The 25,141-nt window shown below is 44.7% G+C and overlaps 1 protein-coding gene across 10 annotated transcripts in view; it reads right to left on the bottom strand.

Moving 5' to 3' along the window:
• Nucleotides 1-267: 267 nt before the first annotated feature.
• LOC134420591 (excitatory amino acid transporter 4-like) overlaps nucleotides 268-25,141 on the bottom strand; it is a 38,916-nt gene continuing 14,042 nt past the window's right edge. For 4 of the 10 annotated variants that reach the window (XM_063160751.1, XM_063160750.1, XM_063160752.1 and 1 more), the window contains 10 exons: nucleotides 24,083-24,242; nucleotides 14,273-14,530; nucleotides 13,268-13,405; nucleotides 12,263-12,467; nucleotides 11,388-11,430; nucleotides 10,519-10,859; nucleotides 8,097-8,330; nucleotides 6,874-7,068; nucleotides 6,310-6,444; nucleotides 4,545-4,909 (listed from right to left, as the gene is read on the bottom strand). In XM_063160751.1, the coding sequence (XP_063016821.1) occupies nucleotides 4,711-4,909; nucleotides 6,310-6,444; nucleotides 6,874-7,068; nucleotides 8,097-8,330; nucleotides 10,519-10,859; nucleotides 11,388-11,430; nucleotides 12,263-12,467; nucleotides 13,268-13,405; nucleotides 14,273-14,486 (1,704 nt within the window). In that variant the 5' untranslated portion in view covers nucleotides 14,487-14,530; nucleotides 24,083-24,242 and the 3' untranslated portion in view covers nucleotides 4,545-4,710. Of the gene's footprint in view, nucleotides 1,933-2,604; nucleotides 2,632-4,544; nucleotides 4,910-6,309; nucleotides 6,445-6,873; nucleotides 7,069-8,096; nucleotides 8,331-10,518; nucleotides 10,860-11,387; nucleotides 11,431-12,262; nucleotides 12,468-13,267; nucleotides 13,406-14,272; nucleotides 14,531-24,082; nucleotides 24,243-25,141 lie in introns of those variants that run through there. The other 6 variants (XM_063160749.1, XM_063160747.1, XM_063160755.1 and 3 more) reach the window with 5 other exon arrangements.

The raw sequence follows: 25,141 nt of genomic DNA, 5'->3' as shown, positions 1-25,141 counted from the left end.
CTCTGAGATGGAAGTATGTGTCTATGTGCTGTTTGGTGCAGATGAAGCAAACCTCATGTAGCTTTGTCAGTTTATGGACATATGCCAAAGATGGCATCAAAGAAGAAGCTTTAGGGAAAGTCCTTGTCAAAATCTGAGATTGGTATTTGACCCATGAGGTAGGCACATGGAGATAAGAAAGTATAATACATCATGCGAAAAGTCATGTCTCTGACTTTGGAAGGTCACAGTACTGAGGAAAAAACAGGAAAAAAAAAAGGAAAAGTATTGTGGAAAAAATTCCCTTTATTTTTCAAATATGGAAACTATCTGTATTAAGACTGAAAATAACAGCATGAAGAAAAAGCCCTCAGGAATTAACAGAGTCAAATTGCACAAATGCCATGAACGCACTGTACAGTACTGATTTCCAGTTCTTCTTTGGGCAGAGCAGAAATACATACAATTTCAGGTCAGTTTTTGTGGGCAGCTCTTCTTACTCCTGGAGTAATGTGCAACATACATAAAGTGACATGTGGCCTAACTGAAAATCCATATTCTTCCTGGATTTTCTCTCTTCAAATTAGTATTGAAGAGGTATGTCCTTATCCAAGAGCTACTTGTGAATTTTAACATTGAGATAGCTCTCTGTTTCATCCCATCTGTAACCATTAGGAAGAGATCTGTTTGCAAATAGGAGAAACTTAGAAAGTTTCTGCAAGTTGAAGCAGCAGGACTGTAGTAAAGAGTGTATAAGCTCACAAATATCTGGAAATTTTAAAAGACAGTGGATAAAATTATAAAAAACTTTTCAATTATCCAGTTTTGAAGGCTGAGTTAGTACAAGGTCAGCACTGGATTTGGAAGAAGTACAAATACTTTAGTATTCTTGACTGAGCTCTGAAAGCTCGGCCTTTGCCAAGACTGATGCAGTGCAAATGGGGCTCTTTGGGATGTGTACAGACAAGGACACAGTGGAGAGTTTTTTCTATACATTGAGAAGTTCTCGTTTCATCACCAGAAGGTACAAGTCTAAATTGGCATGCATTGAGCTCCTTTCTGGGAAATCTGGCTTTGAAAGGCTCGTTTCTGGAATGAAGTTGAACAGCCTCAGGGTTTTTTTTTTTAAGTTTGGGGTTAAATGAGTAAATCCAGGTGTGCACCAAAATGAAATATGCAGCTTTACACATAGTGAGACTCTAATATTGGCTTTCCTTCTTGGATTAGTAACAAAAAATTGGATTCTATGTAAACCTATGCTTGCACACGCAGACCTCTTTCATATATATTTATTAATATATATGTAAGTATATGCAAATTTCTGACAATATTTTGATGTTCAGGTACTGTAAACAGATAATTCCAATCATAATCTGGTTACAGCATGGGTAAACACTAGAGCTAAGAGCTATAAACTGAATTCTGAAATTCCCAAAGGAATACTGGTTTGCATTGTTGGAAAATGAGGCATCTACTTGTTTTTGCTCTGTTAATCTTGTGTGGAAAGCAGGAAATCACAAATGACAAGGCTTGGTGCATACTGCTTTGTGGGAACATCTGTGAGCATGTGGATGCAATGTGGTATGGAGAGTCCCTTTTGTGATATGTGTACATGTCTGCTAACAGGAACTGAAAACAGGTTAGACTCCTGCTGAGTTTTATTAAAGCATCATTAGAATTGTTTCAGATAGCTTTTAGAAATGATTGGGTTGGAAAAACCCTTTGTGATATCTCTAAGCCAGAAAGCACGTGCATATATTATAAAGCCAGAAGGGACCCTTATGACCATCTAGTCTGTTTAACCCAAGCCATAGGACTTCCCAGAATTCATTCCCATTTGAGCTAGAATCCAATCCAACAATCTTCTGATTCATCCTTCAGTTTGCCCTTTTTATACAGGAAGTCACTTCAAGATTAGAATTCAATGTTTTCTTGAAAAGTTGGACAAGTAGTCTGAAAAAAAAAAAAAAACGAAAACCAATAAGCAGTTCAATATGGACAACTTGAAATTACTATACTTTAGTAGTAATAATCAACTGCACAAACACAAGCTGGGAAATTGCTTGATAGGCAGCAGTCCTGTTTAATATGATGTGGGAATTTTCATATATTACCAGTGGACTAGGGTCAATGCTATCATGCTATTGTTAAAAAATAAAGCACTTCATTGGGTTTTATAAGCAGGTCTGTTCTTTATGAAGGTTTAGACTCGTCAGCTGAGCAGTGTTGTTGATAAGCTAGTGCTGTCTTAGCTCACTATAGATACAAGCTGATGCAGTGTGTCTGAAAACTCTTTGATTAAGATCCAGTCCTCAGATAGAGCCATCTCATCAAAGTAAGAGTCTAACCTTGCTAAGAGTTAGGATAAGATGAACAGACTTGAGTTTGCTGTATGTATGCATCAGGGGCAGTTATCCTGATCAGCCGATGCATAGCCTGCTAACAACCATGGTAACATGTGTCCAAGGTCTAAATCTTAATGTACAGGAAATATTCTTTCCTCAGTGCTCAGTAATAATTAATCTTTAGTTGGATTGTTGTGTCAAATTTTAGTCATTCCACTTCAAGAAAGATGTGGAACAGCAAGGAGAATGTCCAGAGGAGAGGAACATGAATGATTATTACCTGTGATACATACAGGATCTGTTTAGTCTAGAAAGGAGAAGAGCAGACATTATAAAAGTATTCAAACAAGATTTTAAAAAGTGCTACAAAGAGAAGGATAATCATTTGTTATCCAGCTCAGTTGCCTCCTGCTAGAGTAGATGTCTTGTCAAAATAAGCAACCTGCCTTCCACAGTCAGCAAACAACTTGCTGCTTTACAGTGTGGAGCTAGCCACTGCTAAACAGAGCTACAACACACTTCTAGTTACCCTGTTCTACTACCAGTCTTACATGAAAGAGATGCATTTGTGCATTTATCTCCAAATAATTGCCCAGTCCATAAAAATAGAATACTCTGCCTGCAGGATGTGGAATGTAGCAGCACCAGTATATAACCCTGCAGTTTCTGAACAACTAAAAAGAGCCTCATGATCTGGCATTGAACATCTCAAGAAATGTGTTTGAGGAAGCTTTGTTAGGGCTGGTGATGGCAGCATGGGCAGGTGTGCAGCTGTGATTGGCAAACTTGACTCAGGCAATGCCTCTGAGATCTTCCTTCCACAATGTGCACCTCTGAGTGTGTGGTTATGGCTAGGTATGTAAAACATCAATGTGTAAAGCCAAGGTAGAGGGGTGTAAGTGACATAGTGGGTTGGGAATAATGAGCAGATCTCAAGTTTAAATAGTTCCTCGATGGGTCAGGAGGCTGCTCACTGCTATTCCTGCTCTTAGCCGTTGTTAAAAGCAGGACAGCTATAGTGCAGCAGCCCCAACACTGTGGATCCCTAACATCTTCCTGGTTAAGTTATAGACATTCATTTTTCTGGATGTTCATGGACCTGGATGTTATGGAACAAGTCCTAGTGGTCCTTTTCACTGGTGTGAGAGATACCAGCTGTATTCCTGGCCATGCCAGGGAAGGGGGAGAGAGCATGGATGAAGCAGGTCCCTACTTATATCTTTAGACTCTGAGATGTTATGGATGTAATTTGGGCTTATGTCCAAGTGTGTTAAACAGAAGCTGAATTCCATTTGGTAGGAATCGAAAAATATATCCTGAATTTTTAAGTCTGGGATCTGGCAAACCTGTGCAAGTGCTAAGTGATTTGTCTCTGCCTATAAAAGATAAGGATCTGTAGAAAGATAGAGGTGTTTGAAAGCACATTCCAAAGCAATGTGACTGAGAAGTCACTTCTGAAAATAGGCAGAGATGACCACAGGAATCATTTCCTTAGGAATCCTGTGATAAGGAGTGAAACTGTTTTCTGAGCAAATTTTGCATAGAAGGGAGTCATTCCTGGCATGGATGTATCACCCAGCTGCTCAGATGGGCAAATTGTTCTTAAACTTTGTGTTTCTCCTCCTAGTTTCAGTAGGATGAGAAGAGCTTGCTAAAGAGAATTTAAGTTAACTGGGTTTTGGCAGAGCTTGGTAGAGGAGTGAGCTGTTTCAAGACTGAATAATGGATATAATAAATTTTGTAACTGTTTGCTTCTTTCACAGTCCTTTAGGATCTTCCACTAATGATAAGCCTATTGATCCCTATTGGTGCTACTAGCCAGCCGTTCCAGCTGTACGATCCCACATTCCTTTAGGAAGTGGGTGACTCTAGTATCTGCAACTAAACAGGTTGCCAGTGGAGTTCTCAGGAAGCCTCAAGTGCATAATCTGTGCAAACACCAGGACTGTGAGCAAGGAGGTAAATGCTAAAAGCTTATTTGGGTGAAGGTACTAACCAGTTGAAGACTTTGCAGCTGTATCTTGCAGGACAGAATTACAGCAACATTTTGGCGCCAGTCCACAGATGGTGGTGTTCCCAACTCACCTGGCTACCTAGTTCAGAAATAAAGGAGCTCCTAGTCCAGCTCCTTCACTAGGTCTTCCATACTCAGGTCTAACTATTGGGCCTCATAAGAATGACTAAATCAGGCTTTCTTTGCACATTAATTTTCTCCTTTTTAATGCCTGTCAGAAATAAGAGAGCAACATGATTAAGGAAGACTGCATGTGGCAGAGGCGATAGAAAAGTGAGCGTCTTGCACAATGGATCTTTCTCTGTCCTCCACTCTGGATTTCTGTTTCATTAATGCGTTTTACAGCATTAATCTGCACTCTGCTGCCCGATTTCACAGTGCTGTCTCCCTCCTGGAGTGCCTGTGGGTGTCATTCTGTGGGCAAACCAGGTGGGAGAGCTGTTCTTTCTCCTGTATCCCAGAATTACCAAGTTCGCAGTCTTGCGCATCCAGCTCATGCCGGGAGAGATGCTCCACAATGCCAGCCCCCAGAGAATCCCCCAGGACATTTGTAGTCGTTCTAAGGCGGTCCCTGAAAAATCAGAGAGAAAAACAAAATAGAGTTCATAGTAGCAGCTAAGGGGATGGAGATTATTTCAAGAAACATATTCAGTGAAAATTTTTCTAAGTCATTCTAATAATGGATACTTCAACACTGATAGGAAAATTACTCCTAGAGAGCCTTCTTTGATTGACATCCCTGAGCTCAAGCCTCACATTCATTCCCATTTTATTGCATTCCCAACTTATTACTGGACAGTTTTGGATTCCACACAAATTAAGATGAAGGTTGCTGTGTTTATACATGGACTCTGTCCTTTCCAAAAGCCTTGCTGCAGACTCAGATGGCCTCAACACATCTGTTTAACTTAAGTTGCATTTTGTTTTACAAAAAGTGCTGAAATTCTGGTGCAATCCTATGACAGCACTGCTGTGGACACAGATTCCCTCAGCATGGGCAGCATGGGGTAAGACAAGGCACCAGATTCTTTGTGCAAAACAGCACACCTAAAAGACCCTTTGCAATGAGATATTCTCCACAACCACAACAGTATGTCAGAGCTGCTGAAGCTGTCACCAGTTCAGCGTCCCATCAGATCCTTCAGTAGTAACAGTGGAGACTGATTGAAATAATCTACTCTGAGTAAGCACAAGAAGTAACCTGGCTTATTAGGATGCAGGGCTCTTCCCAGCCAAGTCTGTTCTTATGCACAATCCACAGGAGAAGTGAAGGTGTTCCGCAAAACTGTTTCCAACTGGTCAGCCATGGCTGGGAGCAGAGTTTGCCTGCTTTGGCTACAAACCAACAATACAAGATACAGAAGAAAAAGGAGAACACTGACACTATCCATCTGTCAGGATTTTGGTATTTGAGAAGACAGAGAGGTGGGACTGTGCACAAATGCATTCTTCAATATGGTTCCTAAGAGCACTCCTACAAAATCACTTGTCCCAAGTGATTTTATTTAAAAGGGAAAGAAAACAAATTAAGCAATGTGGCTGACCAGCTGCACCCATGTAAACACTCTTCAACTTTGTACAGCCCAGTCTCATCCCTCTCTCAATGTTTGGTAACCCAGAACTATCATTCTGTAGTGTGGATTTGCTTATTATTGGCACAGCTTTTCCCTATGACTCTGCAAATAATTTCTGGATGCATTTTAAATAAAACAAATGGAGGACATTCCATTTGGTCACCAGGCTGATCAGCAAGTGACCTCTGATGCCTTGAGTCACTGAAGCATATGGCAAAGACTCCAGCATGGGCAGAGGGGGCTACTGTGCAAAGGTCTCAGGGACACAGGTGTGTTTTAACCTTAATGGTTCAAGTTAGTGAGCGTGTTTTTAGCAGAGACATCGGGAATACAGATGATGTCTGTAATCACTGGCAGGAATGCACAGATGTGCATGCCTGCTGGGCAAGGAACTTACAGAAACCAGTCCACAGCGATGATCAGTGTAATGTCTTCAGTAGGCAGCCCCACTGATGTCAGCACTATAACCATTGTCACCAGTCCTGCCTGGGGAATACCTGCGGCTCCGATGCTGGCTGCTGTGGCAGTGATGCTGGAGAGAATGGGAAAGCAGAGCTATCAGCAAAGGGAAGAAAAGAGCTGGTCGCCTTTGCAGAAATGTCAGGAATTAGCTCAAACTCATCATTGTTTTGGCAGCCTTTCTGCTCTGGTCATCAAGAAACATAGTCACACATGGGACATCAACATAATGCCAGGCTGCCCCTGCCAGACACCCCCTCATAAAAGACTGCACACCACAGCTTTTCCTAAAACCTGGACATGTGAGAAGGGCCCAAGTAGATCCTCAAAGACATGGTGTCCACATGTGCTTTGACACCTGGATCTGTAGTACAACCCTTCTTTCCCATACTTTTTTTTTTCTTATTGTCTCTTCTGAGCAAAAGAAGAACGTGATCACACCTCAGATAAGCCAACAAAACTGAAACCCTTTCTGTAGTCCCAAAACTCTTTCAAAAGTCACCTTATTGTGATGATTTGCCCAAAGTCAAGTTCATAGTTGTTGACTTGTGCAATGAAGATGGCTGCAAGGGCCTCGTACAGAGCAGTGCCGTCCATGTTAATTGTGGCTCCCACAGGCAGCACAAACCTTGTGATGCGCCTGTCCACACCATTGTTTTCTTCCAGGCACCTGAAGGTTATGGGCAGAGTCGCTGAGCTGAAAGGAATTTACAAAACCACATGAATTGCATGTATGCCAACTTTGGAAGAAGGATTGAGCCTCTGCCTGGTTTATGACTTTACCTGCCTGCTTTTTCACCCTGCCATGTGAGCCAGAGGCCTGAAGCTGCTAGAAGAAAGAACAGTCTAAGCAAGGCTTCCTCAGATACGATGCATGCTGCAGTTACACATTTTGACATGGCTTTTCTCAGGGTGTTGGGACAGGGGCTGTATAACCCTGAGGCTGATGATGCTGGTATAACACCAAAAAAGGAGGATTCAGGGTACATAGGGCAGAGTGTCAAGACCAGAACTCCTTTTTCTGCTGTTAAAAATACTTGAGCCCTTTCTCATCCCTCTCAGTCCATAAGACAAGAATGATACATGTTTGAGAATATATCTTGCAGAGAAAGCAAAGAACTATTTCTGAAAGAGAACATGAACAGGAAAAATGCTGTGAGTTTTAGTATGAGAATGTATGTGGAAGAGCCTGCTACGTGCTTGCCAGGACACCAATATAACAAGAAACATAGCACTTAGTGAAATAAGTTACCTTATTGGCTGTGCAACATGGCAGTGTGAGTCACTGAACATAGTGGTGTTGATGCCTTTGCCCAGGTCTCTATGAAGTTAATGACAGCTGCATACAGTCTGTGTGCCTGAGAGAGACAGGCATGAAAATATCTGCAAGTACATGTGTGTGAGAGGTATGTGCATGTGGAATAGTACTGTGATTCGGCAGGATATTTGTCCTGAACTCAGTATTTCAGTGGTAAGTAAATTCACCCTCCTGGTCAGGAGGAATATGGCCATTCACTGATGGTCAGAGCTGGTCATGTGAGTAGGTCTCCTCAGCAGGGCAAGTGGGAACCTTCCCATTCCCAAATGAGTTTGGCTGGTTCACAGCAAAAAGCTGCAAGTGCTAGAAATTGTGAGACCAGAGTGCTGCATTGAGAGCAATGGAATGCTGAGATGTAGTATCTACATAGTATCAGCCCAGACCCCACTCCTACATAGCCATCATACCTGGAGGAGGTGCCCAGGGCTGTGATGAGAGCCTGCAGGAGCCCTGCAATGAACACCCAGGGGTTTCGGTGAGTGACAATGAAGTAGAGCAGAGGCAGGATGCAAAGGGCATGAATGAGCAGTCCAACGATGACAGTGAGTGTGTACATCCCCAGCTGGCCTCCCATCACTGCTAGGTCATCCATCTCCAGGATTTTGCCCGCAATTAAAAACATGATCCCAACTGGAGCATACCTGTGACAGAAACACAAGGTCAATGGTCAGGACTGGCTCCCACACTTTCACACCAGATTTAACACATGCTCTCTGGATAAATCCCCAATAAGCCAGCATACCATAAGTGCTCTCTGAGCCTAATCACTGGATTACACTGCTGGTTTCTTATCTAGAAACCTGGAGAGAGCTGGGACTTGTTTATCCCATGGTCAAAAATCAGCTCTTGGTGCATGCCTGGACACCTCAGCACTCTGTTTGGCACACAGCATGGGCAGTGGTGGTTTCCTCCTCCTTTTGGGTTTTCTACATTTCTACAACACTCTTTCTAAAATTGATAAGGAAGATTATGTAGAGAAACCTTCAGAGTCCCTTCCTCTCCTAACAGAGCTTGAGCTGACGGTATTTTTTTTTTCCTGAGAGGCACAGGAAAGTACAGGAGAAACAGGGAATCAGGGAGTAAAAGCAAGAGTATCCTATAGGCTCTGGGATATCAGCCTTGCTATCTTCAGATGCTCACATTTAGGGAATATGAACATGTAGGGATTCCAGATCTGGTATAACAAGGACTGGACACACCAACACCTGTAAAAACAGCCATGGCTCATATAAAACCCCATTTTGCTATCTTTTCCATTCCTCGTGTCTTTTTCCCCCCGTCCATAACAACGCAGCTGACAAGCAGCACTGAGATTCCACAGAAAATACATAAGTCAGATATGGAGAGAATCATGGGCACTAATATAATAATCAGACCAAGGAAAATTCCAGCTTCATGGCCACATCTCTCAGGGCTGGGACTCTGCAGCTCAAGAGCTCACATGCTTTTCATGCACAAGGCTCAGAGTTCCACATGCCAAACTGCAGCTTAGCCCGGGAGGTTTGGAAAAGTTTCAGGAAAGGATTTAATAAATATTTCATTTCCTCTGATGTTCCTGTTAGAACACATCCTTGGCTGCAGCCAGTGATCAGATCTCCCCAGGAAAAACAAGCACCTGGGAGATGGTCTGCAGAGTGTGGCTAGTGGAAGGCATGATGCACGGGCAGTGTCCCAGGTGTAATCAATATTCTATACATAAACACCCTGCCTTCCTTCATCTAAAGGGAGGTTTAAGGAGGGGTGTCGAAGGTCTCTGGAGTAGTATGCATGTCTATTTGTTCCACTGTGCTCATGCTCTCGCTTCTGTGCCCCCAGGCAAGTCTTACCTGTTCTTAGGAAAGCAAAGCCCCAAATTCTGGTTCAGACATGGAGTAAAGGGTCCTGGGGGCGTGGGGCTTCCCAACATCTCCTATGAGCTCTGGGATATTCTTCCCCTTTATGCCTTTTTCTGTAAGGCCTGTCCCGCTGTGCTCAGGACTTTGCTTTGAGATACAAGACTGTGACTTATAAGACTTAGAAGACTTCCAAGGAAAGGAAGCTGGAGTGATCTAAAATGGAGAAGGTGTCAGGCTGATAGTTTTCTTCCCTGTCAGACATTTGCACGTATTCTGCCAAAGCTGCATCTGTCCTATTTTGCAGTACCTGACAAAAGTTTGAGCCCCAACTGGGTAAAAAGCTTAAAATAACAATACTTGGTAAAATGCTGTCTTCTAGAGTCTTGTCTCAGCAATGCCTTGTTTGTCTGCACCATGTGTCATAGGCAGCCTTACACAGAAAGCAATGAGCAGCTGAGCTCCAGAGGAGTCATGATCTGGGAAGGATCTGAAAGGAAGTAACTTTGAGCTGATCCTCTCAACCCAGCTCAGCTCTCAGAGCTATTGCATTACTGCATACAGCTGCTACCCTGAAAGCAGGAAAGGGGCAAAGGGTTACTGTGATTCATAGCTAAGTCAAACTCCTGGAACACAGCTGGAAGGAAAGCTTCTGGTGAGAAAGCCCCACACCCTACTCCTCTTGGTAAGGCTAGGAGATCTTCCACTCCAGATCTCTGGTCTTCCAAGGATGTTTCCAGAGGCCTCAAGAAAAGCAAGTCCTGGTATACCTGATCTTTCTAAGGTATAAACAAAAAAAACCAAACAAACCAGGAAATGAAATGTGAACAAATATCCCATCCAGACTTTTCCCTCCAGCCTGATGGAGCCAAAGTAGAGCTATGCCCATCTGCTTTTCCTGTCTTGTGCATGAAATCCTTAAAGCTACCCCACTTCTCATCATGTCAATAGAAACTGCACCTGCAGACCTCCTGCTCCAACCGGCCGTGCTCCTCACCAGATGATAATGGCCACCAGCCTCATGATGGCTTCGTTGAGGCAGTTAAAGAACTCCCGCAGGGCCCGTCCCTTCTGCTTCATGCTGCCGATCATCAAACCGAAGCACATGGAGAACACTACCAGCCCCAGCGCGTTCACCCCATTGGCTGAGCCTGGGATGGGAATGACTTCTTCAAAGGTCAGCACCTCGGAGATGGTTCCCAGGGCATGAGTGACATTCTCCATGATGCTGGTGAAATTCTCAGGCACAGGGATCTGAGTGGTTACCACACCTGCTGTGGCATTGCTGCTGTGGAGGATGGTTCTGGTGAAGACCCTGGTGCTGTACTGAGTCTTGTACTGAAAAGACACAGATTATCAAATGCACTCACAGGCTCCAGTTCAGATGATCAGGACACATGCTGGGCTCTTATATGCTTTGCCTGTTCTCAAGGTCCCCAGTTTAGTGCTTTCACCAGAAAGGTCAGAAAGTTCATAGAGCAGAAGGTCAGAAGAGACCATTAGAGCATCTCATGTCGCTAGAACTGAGATATTCTGGCTTCTCTGATAACCTTTTGTGCTGCTTCTAAGGGCACTAGCACTGCAGAAGAGATAGATTCTTGGAGAATCTATTCCATATCACTGCCAGCCCAAGCTTGCAACCCGAGATCATGCAAACCCTTCCTGCCTCTGTGGGATGGGAGGGAGGTTGAAGCCCCCATGTACAGACAGTTTGAAAAGCTTGCATGGGGGATGCTATAATACAGACTAGCATTTGCAGTGCCTCCTGAAGCAGTCAGACCTGGGGAATAAAGTGCTATTCCATCCCTCAGAGAAGTAGATAGGACCATGGTCCAGGGTACAAGGTGCAAAGATGAGATTTCATACCTGTTTGAAGCAGGCTTCTACCAGGTTGGGTGGGAACATATTCCTACAGTAGATAAAACAAAGAAAGAGTTATTGTCCTGTTGACCTAGGAAGAAAACATGGGCTTCCTGGCCAACTTCTTTGTCCTGCAGCAATGTCTGAGGTCACAACTTTCACAATGTCCACTTAAGCCCTTTTGGTCTGACTGACAGAAGAAGGGAATATGCTGATCTTGCAACTTGTCAGACTTCCACTACATGCATTCAGACTCCAGAAGGTTATTCAGGTATGTGGAAAGAGATGACACACATACTGCCCTGGGATATAGGTACATTGTAAAACCATCATCAAAGCAAACCGAACCTTGAAACAGTACCATACTACAATGATTAATACACTGCCTTGCTCTCAGCTTCACCTCTACAGCTGTCATGTGAGCTCTCTGTTATCCACCTCAAAAACCACTTGCCATGGTACAGCTTTGCAATTCACTGAGTAAGGTCACAGCAAGGGAAGAAAAGGCAATGTCTTGGGAACCGCTTCCTTGATTTCCTTTGTCATTAAAGATTGGATATTTGGAGTAGCCTTTGCCAGGTGAATTTCTGAAACCTAGGTAGCCCACTGATGGTTTTAATTTCTTGTTTTGTGGAGCACACCATGACCTCTTACATTAATACCTCTGGAGAAGGGCTGGATTCCAGGCCATGTACTCAGTCTCAGAGTGGCAAAGCCAGTTAGCTAGACTAAACTAGAAATACTAGGCTTGCCAAGACTCAGCCTTTAACCTCTTTCCCTAAGACTGTATGCTTAAAGCTGTGATACTTCAAAAGGATGCTCCATGGAGGAATGTAATCTCACTGATATAGTCTCAACATGAGACCATCTTGTTTACCTACCTCACCAAGTCCATGAAGGCATCTGTAGTCTGCACCTGCTCAATTCTGCCTTCTCTGTGAAGTTTGTCCTTAGATCCTTTTCCTGGGTGTATGATGATCACCATGAAGATGCCAATGAAGACAGCTATGATTGTGGTCACCATGTAGTAGATGATAGCCCGCATCCCCATCTTCCCTGAGACTCTGCTGTCCAGTGAGGCCATTCCTGGGATGTCACACAGAAAGACTATGTGAGGAAGCCTATCATCTTAGAGAGAAAAGGAAAGCTTGAGGAAGATTCAAAGGGTGCAAGGCTTGTGCATGATTTGGACAGGGAGCCAAGGTCTCTAGGAAGCACAGCCTACAAGGAACAGAATTTGGAGTTCCAGGGTAACGTTGATATGGAAGAATGTGGCTTGTGATCATGAAGAAGCATAGCACTGGTGGATCTTAGTCTGCATTTGAGAATGTAGCAATTTTCTTTTAAAGCTCTCAGAAGGGAAATTACCCCCTCCTAGTACATTGGGCCTTTCAATCCCTAATGGTGGGAGGTTTCAGCAGGTGGAACACCTTGCAATCCCTACTGCTGTCGGAAAACTTGTCTGTCATGTCTTACTTGAGGATCTGGGTGAAACAAGCCCTCCAGCCAGTGATCAAATTCAATCCTTTTGGACTAACAAAAATTAACCTTCTCTAGGTTGGAGAAAACCTGAAATTTACTTGGGCAACAAACGTGGAGCCATTTGAGGTTATGTAGGATTAAATCCTTGTCAGTGCTGGGCATTGGAATCACTGCATTGTGTTCTCCCCAGTCTTCTGAGAAAGCACAAGTTCTTCTGCTTCTCTGCACTACTACTGAGCCAGCAGGGGTCTCAGTGTGGATCATGTTCCCTATGGCTGTGGATTCAGGCTCGTCATTACTAGCCAAGCTAATCCAAGCACCTCCAGCTGGATCATGAAGAGGTACCCCAACAACAGCTTTGCTGACCACTGTCTTGGCTGAAAGCAGCAGAAAGTACTTCTCACCTGTAATCAAGCTAGAGACAATGAGAGGAAGAACCAGCATCTGGAGCATACGCATCAGCAGCTCGCCAGGGAAGGAGAAATACTTGATCTGGCGATAGGTCAGCTGGTAGGGCCGGAGGGAGAAGGCCAGGATAATTCCTGTGGATCAGCAAGGGATCAGAATGGAAGTGGCACAGTGTGACCCAGTGGTCTGTCCATCAGTCCTACAATGTGTTTTTTCTCTTCTCATTTACTCTCAGTTGTTCTTCTTTACAAAGGAACAAATGGTCATTTTCTAAAAGGCTATCATCCAGTTTTTATTATATGCTGTCTCTCTCTCTCTGACGTATTTATATGCAGAGGAGTCTTGTGCAAAACCACAGGTCTCCTTGTTCCCTATTGGTCTTCCTCTATTGCTCTTCTGGAGTCTGTTCCCAGGAAGCTCATTAATACAAAATGCTGTGATGAGAGAGATGATCTCACAGACTATAAGTGTGACTACATAGGTCAGATTGTTTGTCTACCCACCTCTTAAAGCTGAGTTCAGCCAGTTAGAGTCATGTAGCCTGGATCAAAAGCTAGGGACAACCTGCTATCTGCTAAGCAGATTTGGTTTGCATTGTATCACAGCCATTTGCAGCATCTCTGGTCCTGTCAGGCTACAGTTTTGGGACAAATCTGAAAAGCCCTTGTGCCTACAGCTGCACTCACAAGATACCTCTGAATAAACCCGGATGATTTGTACAAGGATTGGTTGAGTTGGACCATCAAACTCTTTCTATCATAAGAGTGTTTCTATACTGTGCTAGAAAGGATCAACAAGGACTCCCTCCCACATACACACTCTCTGTTGGGTCCCTTGCTCTTGCACAAAAGTACTCATTATGTGGGCAGCACTTTGAGCTGCCATCTCATCAGCTTCAACTCCTCAGTCAAATCGCTGTGATAAAATAAAAATTTTCGTAAAATAAACAGACATTTCCCCATATTTATAAATGGTGCCTGGTGTTGCCACCAGCTCCATACCTAGTAGGACTGCAGCAATGGTGAAGAGGACGAAGGCGTTTCTCCTGAAGAAGCTTTTAGCACTCTCAGCAGTGATGTTGTGCATCCGCTTCTTGGCCCGCGCCGCCCGCTTGTGCACAGCCTGCTGGAACCGCTGCACCCGGCTGTCGGCGTGGAGCCGCTTGGCTGCATCCTCGTTGAGGAACAGGCTGTTGACGTGGCTCTGCTCGCTCATGGTCAGCACAGCTCCTTAGTCCTCCAGGCACAGCTCTGCCTAGGCTGGGCAGGGAGAAGTACAGGCAGGAAAGCATAAGCTGTAGCACACCTTGCCTTCGTCTTTAGGTCATTTCCCTGGGGCCTGCTTGCAAAGGTTTATTTAAAGCTGATTAATGACCTCCTCTGACCATCTGCAAGGAGCAGCCCTTGGTGAAGGGTATGTAAAGGGCTGCCAGGGTCTTGTCACTACTGCTTTGGTGCCTCTAGAGAAGCTCTGGCCCCTATAGCACCCAAGCTGGACTGAGGAGTGTTTTATGTTGGCCCGGGCAGCCAGAATGGGCTCCGCAGCCAGCCAGGCTTGTTCAAAGTTTGACCACTTTGGAATGGAATTAATTTTTATCACCTGGCAACAAACTCTCCTCCCATACACCACTCTTCCAAAGAAAACCAAGCAGCAAACAACATTTCTGATGGACCTCCAAGGTGGACAAGTCCCTACCACAACAACCTTCCCCATGACAGCAATTGGTGCTGTCTGTTTCTGCAGAAAGGAACATTATCCCCTTGCTTTACATGAAGTCTGAGGATAAGACTTTATTTACTGACTTTCCTTTGAAACACAACAGGACTTTAAAGTAGTATCTCTTTGTCAAACTCCACTAATGGGATGAACCTGATGTTCTGTCTTGATAAATACTAAGACTGAAATCAAACCTACTCCAAAGAGATAAATAAAGAACGAATTCTGCTCCGTTGCCAATTGGCTGAAAGGCCTGGACAGTCTACTGTACTTTATCTGTTTAGTTTTTACTGTTATTTCTATATTCCTCAGAACAGAAGAACAAGGAGGCTGCACAGGCAAATCAGTCCCCTCTAGGGTGCTAGAAGGCACCAGCCACCCAAACAGTTCAAATAGTGAGGAAGATTATTGCTGGACTATGCAGGTGCCATTTTCCTTCTGTCACTGTGCCTTGACAGATGGAAGGTCTGAAAATTATTCTTATTCCCAGGAATTTGCAAAGGTAATACAAACCTAAATGAAACCAAAGAAGAACAAAGTCACCTTATCACATCAGCAAGTGCTGGAAAACCTTTGGTGTTGCAAGTCAAATAAGAGCTAGTCCATTTGTAATCCTAAATTTAAATCAAAGAAACCCTTAAAATTGAGACTATGTTCTCCATAAATTACACACCTAGTATCTTCCACTTGGACCCAGATAAATGCCTATAGTGAACTGAAGACATTGCCTTAAAGAGGAGCGTCTTTGTGGTACAAGATTGCAAGGTCGTGCACAGAAGGTGGACATCAACCTCCATTCTGAGACAAGGTTTGTTTGCATAGATGCTAATGCCTTCATGAGGTTCAGAACAGCAGACACATCTGAGGTGGCCCAGCCAAGTCACTCTAAGCCCCGCCAAGGCTAAGCTGCACAAAGGCCACTGGCAAAGAGGATGTGTATTTGCTGCAGGAACATAGCAGTGCTGCTGTGGTCACCCCAGCTTTTAGGTCAGCAAACAGCACTCCATGGATTTTGATCCACTTGTTCCAGCTTGACCAAGCATTCCATTCCTTACTATTACCATTACCTTACCATTACCCCACTTTTATCTGTTGGAGACAATACACAGTGTGAAAAGTTTGCCTATCTTCCTTCCTTTCACTGCCAGTCCTGTTTTTCACAGCTACACCTGAGAAAAAGAAATGGCAATATTCATTCAGTTCATTGAGATTGTGCCACCCGAACCTGACAGTAGGTTTAGAAACTATGAATTCAATCCCCTTGTGTCCCACAATAAACTTGTATCATTTATAGCCTTTCAGATATAGAGTTCAACAAATGATCCAGGACAGGTGACACTGGAACACACCTAGGTGGGTTTAAATGTCTCCAGAGGGAGACTCCATGACCTGCTTGGGCAGCTGTTCCAGTCGTCTCCCACTTTCAATGTCAGGAAGTGCTACCTCATGCTGACATGGAACTTTTTGTGGTTTCATTTGAGGCCATTACTCCTTGTTCTCTTGCTTGGGCATTAGGACTTCCTAACATCCAGTCTGATCATTCCCTGGCACGACTTTGGACCATTCCCAGTTGTGCTGCCCCAGGATCTCAGAGAGAACAGTCCAGCACCTCCCTCTCCACATTCCCTCCTGAGGAAGCTGCAGAAAGCAATGCATCCCAGCCTCTGTTTCTCTGAAGGAGACAAGCTCACTCAACTGCTCCTTATAGTCCAGTTCTTCACTGGAAAGTTCACCCTACATTCCCTTCCCCTGGACATGTTTGAGGACCTTCACAGGTCCCTCTCTGCTCTTCAGCTGCTCCTCTCCCAGTTTAGACTTGTACTCAGTGTTACTCCCTCCCAGCTGCAAAAAATAGCACTTGGATTACTTCCATTTCATGCCTGAGATAGCCCAACGGTCCAATTCATCAAAATTCTCCTTTGAGGCCTCTTGTTCCTCAAGAAAGTCAATGGCACTTCCCTGTTTGATTTTGTCAGCAAGCTTGCTAATGGGACATTCAATTCCTGCATCTGGATCATGGATAAAAATACTGAACAATACTGGTCCCAGTGTTAAGCCCCAAGGACACCACCAGTGACCACTCACCAGCCAGACACAGCCCCATTCATTACAACCATTCAAGCCCTGCTGTCCAGCCGGCTCTTTACACTGCACACCATCAACTTGCCCCTCCCACAGCTGGACAACTGTCCATAAGGATGCTGTGAGGGACAGTATCAAAAGCTGCACTAAAGCCAGGAAAACTGCATGCACCCCTTTCCCTTTATCAACTTGGGGTGTGACCTCGTCCTAGAAGGAAATCTAACTGGTCAGAGAGGACTTTTTCTCTGTAAATCCATGTTGAAGGTTGCATTATTCTTCAAATACTTTTCAGTAGTATTCAGTAGGACCTTCTCCATAATCTTTCTAGCAACTGAGGTTAGACTCATTGGTCTTTGTGTAGTTCTTTGTGCCTTCCCTTACACCTTTCTGGTAGATTAGAATAACACTGGCTTGCTTCTCAGTCAGCAGGGATGCCATGTGGCTTCTACAGTAGAGCAACCAAGGCAATCACTTCCAAAAGAAGAACCACCAGAGAAACTTTTGGAGGCCCAGACACTCTTCTTCTTACTACCAAACGACTCACTCTTGATCAAATGACCCAGCACACATTGGTAATGTGAAGTACTACCTTACTTTGACATGGAAAGCTCCAAACAGTTTAGTGAAGTCAAAAGACACATTGATTACTCTAAAATCACCCACTTCAGACTTTCTACACACAAACCAAACTTTTCCTTTGCTGTGGTGACCTGAGAGAAGACCCATGTTGAGTAGGGAAAAGTGGGCTCCTCCTCCTGCAAACCTTGCCTTTCTTAGAGTTGGACCATACCACAGCAATGGCACAATTTTCTGTACAGGGAAGGTGGGAGCAGAACCCACAGATATAAAAGGACTCACATGATTTTTTCTCCAGATGTCTCCCCATCTGGAAAATGTATTTTTGTCTGAACAAAATGAAATTTCTATTTTCATAGGAGAAAGTACAGGATTAATCATTAGAGCCCATGTTGAACCATGTGTTCAGCTGCCTTTTAGAGCAAAAGTTATTGCACCGAAGGAACTCATTAGCAGATCTTGCTCCTTTGATGTCCCCACCCTCTTGCTGTCTTGCTCCCTTTCTCTATTTGCATATTTTGCAACAGAGCAGCCCCCTCCACAGCACATTCTCTCTGTGATGCTGGTCTGGAATTTTGTAAATGTTCTATTGCATGAGCAGGAAGTTCTCAGACTCTTGCAGTAAAGTCACAAAAATTCTCTTGCCCATGGCTTGGATTTTCCTTCTTGTGAGGAAGAAGGTGGCTTTGCTCTCTCGGTGAAGGTTGTTCTATCAGTGACTGCGTCACCAGTCTCCACTCTGCCAGAAACACCAAGGTATTTGACAGAGTATTTTTGGAGGTAATGACAAGGTTTGAGCAGGGAGCACAAGATATTTTGCAAGAAGAATCAGTGTTGCAAAACTAGTACCTAGTTCCTAACACTGAGGTTTCACATAAACAGAGGAATTTTGGCTATTTTAGAGGTTATCAGTCTGATGTTGGTGAAAGTAAAAAAATGGGAAGGAAGGCTTCTTCACTACATTTTGTCCTGCTCTTTGCAGATTTTTCTGTGTTTATCTCCCCATCTACCCAAGGAGATTTCCAACATGGGGGGAGGAGTGCAATAGAGCTTAAGCACTTATAAAAAGCTAAAAACAGGGAAGCTCTGAATCAACTGAGATGCATCTGTTCCACGTTGTACTGAACATTGAAGAACATCTGTCCTCTTTATCTTTTGTCTCTGTTAAAGCAGCCAACATCAGAAAAGCCGACATCAAAAAAGCATTCAGTGTGCAGCATCTTCCTGTGAGCATGTTTTAAAGATAGAAGGTATTAAAATTCTGGTTGAAGGGAGATTGGAGATAGCCATGGCACACTCACAGTGCTGGAAAGCCAAATGTGGAAGCATCAGGGCAGATTTGCATCCCCTTCTCACAAATTGTATAATTTTGGTCCCACAAAGTTCCACATTCAAAATCTGAGAGTAAAATATTGTACACAACAGAAACTTCTTGAAATAGTATCTTGAATGTAATCTTTGACAACAGGCTCTGTAAAGACACACAGCCTCCCACATTTTGACCATGCCCCTCTCCCAGAGAAAAGGCCAGCTTGTTTAAAAGAAGAACTAGGGAAGCAGGAGAAGTAAAAAGCAATGTTCAAATGCATCTAGTTGAAGGAAAATCCACATCAGTAAGGATATGGCTTCAGTGTCAGATCAGTCAGGGTTTTAAAAAACTTTTGTAAAGGCTCATGCATGAAAGGTTTTTAAAGCAATGGATATGAAAGGGAATGAAAGGGGAGATCCCCTTTTCATCATCACTTTTGGTGACAGGATGCCAACAGAAATTTCAGTTGAGATTTCCAAAAAGAAAGTGTGCAGAGGGCTGAGCTGTCCATCTGATCACAAGTGACAGGAAGAATGATCTGCTCTATGCATAAATGAAAAGCAGTAAACACAGAAAGAAAAACTCTCAATTCCAGTTTCTTTGTGAGTTGACTCACAAAGAAACTGGAAAGACCCAGAAAAGCACAGACTGACAGAAGAAAGTACTAGGAATTATTTGGAAGACATTAGGGGACAAAGAAGAAAATAGTTCATTCCTGAGAGGATGAGTGGTAGCTGGGATGGAGTTAATTTTCCTCCTAATAGTTGGTACAGTGCTGTGTTTGAAATTTAGAGTGAGAATAATCTCAGACTTTGTCTTCTGATAAAGGGAAAATGCCAAGACATGAATCTCACTTGTGGGAGTGATACAGCTTTCACATTGCAAAATTAAATGCTTGAAACTTGTATTTAGAAACCCATATACACATCTTAAATATTATTACATCACAACAACAGAAGAAAAATTAAATTATTCAGACAAATTTCAAGTTGCTTGCTGAAGAAATTTTGCATTTAACTCAGATTCTAGGAAAGCTGCTGTGCAAGTCTTCAATTACTTACTTTGTTGTGCAGGCTCAGCTTCAGAAAAAACCCAGCTTGATTGTTATAAAGCTGTCATCACTGAAATGTTTCTGCATTCAGTTATTAAAACATCAAGAGGCAGGCTATAAGTGTTTATAAATTTTTCTTCATGTGCTGCAAAGTTTTGCACTGTCTGTATTAAGAGAGTTTGCATCCATGGGAGCTCACAAGCAAGCTCCTCCTGAGCCGCGCATGTGTCAGACTATCCGCAGAGATGGAGGGCAGACTTTCCTCAGAAATGCACTGGTCATGAATCCAGCCTGTCCCCGGGGCAGTCTCTGTGTTCCACGGTGCTGGGGGAGCCCTGCAGAGCCCCGTGGGTGCGGTGCCTGCACTGGGCAGTGTCAGCACAGAGCAGAGCCCAGTGCTGGGGCAGTAGGGCTGCATCTGCAGGAAAGATCTGGGCAGAGCTGGAGGAGATAGTTTGCACCTGCATATGCAGATCTAGACAGCATGTAGATCTGCAGAGGGCACAGTTCCACATGGAAAACATCTCTCAAGAGGTCAGGGCAGTGGGGCTGGCCAGAGGAGGTCAGTTCTGTGGAGCAGTGATACATTGAGTTTTGCCAGGGAGAATAGACAGTTCTGCTGCCTGCAGAGAAGCTGTTTGACTGTTTGGAACCAAAGGGGATTATTCTCTGTTTCACGTGAGTTTCTCATGCTTTAATACCATTTCATGGCAAGAAGAAAAACTACATGTAGGGAAATAAAAATAAATCTACTTCATGCCGGTATGCAACTCCGCCCTCATTCCAGAGACATGCAACAGCTCAGAGGACACAAAGAAGCAAGTGCTCTGAGCATGGGGGTGGGCTGCAGAGATCTCTGGCCTAGCTTTGTCCAGGTAATGGTTAGAGAAAGGCCGTGGTGGATGAAGAAATATATCTGACTACTTTAAATGGTCCAGACAAAACTCAACATCAAACCCCTAATAACAGTTTCTTAAGGCCTGCATCTGGTACATCACCCCTGGGACCACAGAACTCCCAGGACATCGCAGGTGGGACCAGCACTAGAGTCCAGAAACTCTGCTTTGCTTGTGCCAGCAGGTTGAGAGAGGTGATCCCTCCCCTCTGACTCAGCACTGATCAGGCCACAGCTGGCATGCTGTGTCCAGGTCTGGGTTTCCCAGTATGGATATAGGGAAGTGAGTCCACTGAAGGACTGCAAAGGTGATGGAGGGACTGGGGCATCTCCCATGAGGAAAGACTGGGAGATCTGGGACTGCTCAGCCTGAAGGAGAGAAGGCTTGGGGTAGGTCTTATCAATGTATACCTGCAGGGAGGGTGTGAAGAATTCAGTGCCAGACCTTTCTCAGTGTTGCACAGTGACCATGAGAGGTGGCAGACATGAATTGAAGTACCAGGAAATTCTCCTTAAGAATAAAGAGTCTCTTTGCTACTGCAAGACAGACTGAACACTGAGGCAGGTTGCCCAAAGGGGCTAGCAGGGTGTTCTCCATTCTTGGAGGTATTCAAAAGCTGTCTGTACACAGTCCTGAGCAACCAACTGTGTCTGACTCTGTTTTGGGCAGAGGGATTGCACTAGATGATGTTTAGGGGTCCCTGCCAACCTCAGCAATGCTGTGACCTTCCTTCTGCTGATGTGCTGTGAGACAAAGCTTTATGAGACTTCAGACAGCACTGACACATCCTGTCCATGGCAGTGTCCTGGAGATGATTTACATTTACAATTAGCACAGAGACATGGTTGGTTTTCCGCTCTCCCCTCACCCTCTGACCCCTGCACAGTACATCTGTACCGCACTGAAAGCCAAACAAGAAAATGCTGCTTCATTGAAACAGCCAAATGCCACTTGTGGTTGCTGGACAGGTTGTGATGACTCAGGGGTGACACAGCAGAAGGGGAGCAATCAATCAAGTGGATCCATTGTGAGACACTCCTCTTGGAAAGGGGAAGGTCCTGACCACTGGCAGGACATGGCATTACAGGGCATTCTTGCCATGGTATGTGGGATTGGAAAAAATATCAAAAATTTCAGATGAAAACTTCTTGGCCTGTGCTCCACTATCTCATGAGGCAGAACACAGCTGCCATCTCATGCCTGCTTCCCCTGCCCTCACATGGACATGCTGACACAGCTTTCTGATTACTAATGTGTCCAAAGATATCAGCTGATGATCAAATAACCTGCCCCAAGAGAGGCAAAAATCTGCATGTTGTGCACAGCAGAGGAGAGCTCCACTTTTCAGAGGGTTCAGGCACTCGGCTGGGATGGGCCCAGCTGTCATTATTCAGAAAAAATGGATGGGAAACAATGACTAAAATGCAGCTGCTTTACACATTGCTCATGTCTGTGTAGAAGAACACAAAAAGGGGTTAATCTAATTAGCCAGTTTTACTCCTGGGACTGGCAGAAGTCAGCCAAAATAGAAATGCCCATTGCAAACCCTCTCCCAGGTTTACCAGCCTCCAGGGGCTGGTGGAAGAGAGGCAATATAATCCCAAGACAGCAGTGTTTGGTACAGTGTGTACCATCACATCCTGCCAGGGACATGGCACATGGCACTCGGACAAGCCATAGTGCTGAAAGGATGACACTGGAAAAGCATGTCAGGTGTCCCCCTCAATGACAGCTGCCCCAGGCTCCCTCCTCCCACTGCTAAGGCAACCCCATTTTAGTTTTCATTGCTGAAAGCCAGACTGAATGTGAAATAACCAGCACTTGGAATCCACTGTTTCTCAGAGTCCAAGGAAACTCTGCTTTATGTTCAACATCAAAACCAGCAGAATTTTCAGTGAGGGAAGTCTTTGCAGGTGGCAGCAAGGAAGCACCCAAAGTGGGAGAAGAAGGAGAAATCTCTGCAGAAGGAGAGGTGTTGGAAAGAGTTATGCAGAGTTAGGCAGATATGGAAGGGCAAGGCAAGGGGTTACTGAAAAATCTGTGCCAGTCTTTCCGAGGTGGACTTCTGGTGCTGGGTCACCGAGGGAGAGGAGTTAAATAGCCCATCCTCACATGGTGGGAGGGGAGGCTCAGTGCTTATGAGGAAGGGGCATATCACTCTGCTCAGTGGTCTGAAAGTTGCTATTGGCAGCTCTAAAGTTCTACTGGCTTTTAAGCAGACCATGGGCACTCCAGAGTGGGAAGCTACAGTCCCCCTACTGCCAGCTGAGTAAAAAGAGGTTCTTTGTGGGGATTCTCTTTACAAAGATGGCAAAGGAGGGGCAGATGTCCCCACTCCCACCTGACATCCCCTCATCGATAGCTCAGTGCCCGTGATCAAGAGCATTAAATCCAGCTATTGTGCTATTGCCTGGGCTTTTTTTTTCAGTCCTGAGGACCAGGATCTTTATCCTCACAGGGTTCATAGACTCCCCTTGGCTGGAGGCATCCTCACCCCTCATGCTATTAGATCCTTTGCAGCCTGGCCCATTGCTTGCCCTTGGGAAGGGAAAGCTGAAAGCAGTGCAACCAAAGAGCCTATGTTGAAAATTTCCATTCATAAGCCCAACTCAGCCATCTTTGCATTGCTAAAGCAGTCTCTGGAAGGGCTTTCTGCTCAGTAGGGCATTTCTCGTTCTTGATGCCTGTCAGCAAGCTACCTCCCAGACAACTCCTACCACAACAATGGACCCAGGAAGAGAACAGATCTGTTCAGGGCCCGGCCACTGGCCCATCTCTGTGAGAGAGCACCAGCTAAAGGGAGAGGAGTCTACAATAGGCAGGAATTTCAGCCCAGTTGAGCTCTACAATGTCAGTGATCACCAGTGGAGCAGTGGGTTTGGGACCTAAGTACAATACTGGAGGGACAAGTGCCACTCTCCACAATGCTCCCTACTCATGCCAAGGTCCTGTGATAAGGTTGTCTCGCTCAAGCTTCCCACCAGGCATTTAACCCCAAGCCAAGACACAGAGTCCCATTTTTAGAGCACCCCCCACTGGGCAGCTCCCTGTCCTAAAGCAGATGAGAGCTATCCCTGCCACTGTCATGCAGATGCCCGAGGAAATCTCCTTCCCTGCTTCAGCCCCTGGTACTGGCATCACTCTTATTCATGCATTCAGATTCACTGATAAAACCACTCACCTGGAACCAGTGCAGGTTGCCAAGCACAGAGGGAAGCAAGTAGTTTTCGTCTTGGGGGATTATTCTGCGTTGTTTTGTTCTTTAATTCTTTCAAAGGCAGGAAGCAGGATTTTCTCCCTTGCAAAGTACAGTGTTAGCAGAGACCTCTGAGCAATACCTCCTGAGAGAGGAAAGGAAGACTGTATATGCTCAGGATACATGGCAGAAAGGGGTGGGGGAGTGGCATGTAGGAGGAGACAGAAAAAATCTTTGATGATTGCACCAGACCAGAGCACAGAAAGCACCTGTCATCAGGAGGTTTCATAGAGCCCTTATTGGGTTTCACAGTACCAGTGGGTATGCACTTTCTTCTGCCTCCTCACACAAGCTTCAAGGAGAGCTAGCAATAACAGAGAGCAAGGCAGCTGTTAAATGAAAATCAAATCTCATCCCCATTCCATTCCTGCCCTTACAAGGGTTCCTTCCACAAGGGAGGCTGCATGCATCCAGCAGCAACAGCTGAGTATTGGACAGGCAGGTCCTTCACTGGTCCAGTCTGTGTGTACAGGACCTCTGAGGTCCAGACACTCCTGTGGTTTGTCCAGACCAGCCTTAGGGGATAGACATGTGTCTGTGCCTCAGCCAAACTGCTGCAGCTTCTCTTCAATGTATTAGGCACATCTTATGGAGGAATCAGTTCACTGAGCATGCAAAGGAAATACAATAGCTGTAGAGTCTGTCAGGGAAACAGACTCTGCTTCCAAGGAAGCAGGCGAAACTTCCACTGCTCACTGGCTTCTTAAATATTGATTCCTGATGCAGTCTCTTAGATAAAAGTCCCACATTTCAAAATTTTGATCAACGCGCTATGTCAAAACTACAAGTCACGTTACAGGTGTGAACACCACAGAGCCCACTCTGGCCTCTGAATGTGGCAGAGTGAAAAATTATATCCAAAAATCAAGCCACAGCATTAAAGTTACAACAGCACCTCTGTTTCTAGTCCTACCAGACACATGATTCACCATGGACATAGTTGTTTAATGAAAGTAGCCTTCTCCTTAATTCAGGTGGCCCCAG

Source organism: Melospiza melodia, chromosome 7, assembly GCF_035770615.1.
Source record: "Melospiza melodia melodia isolate bMelMel2 chromosome 7, bMelMel2.pri, whole genome shotgun sequence".
Taxonomy (NCBI): domain Eukaryota; kingdom Metazoa; phylum Chordata; class Aves; order Passeriformes; family Passerellidae; genus Melospiza; species Melospiza melodia.
The sequence above is the reverse complement of the archived record's forward strand: the minus strand, read 5'-3'. Positions and strand labels throughout refer to the sequence as shown.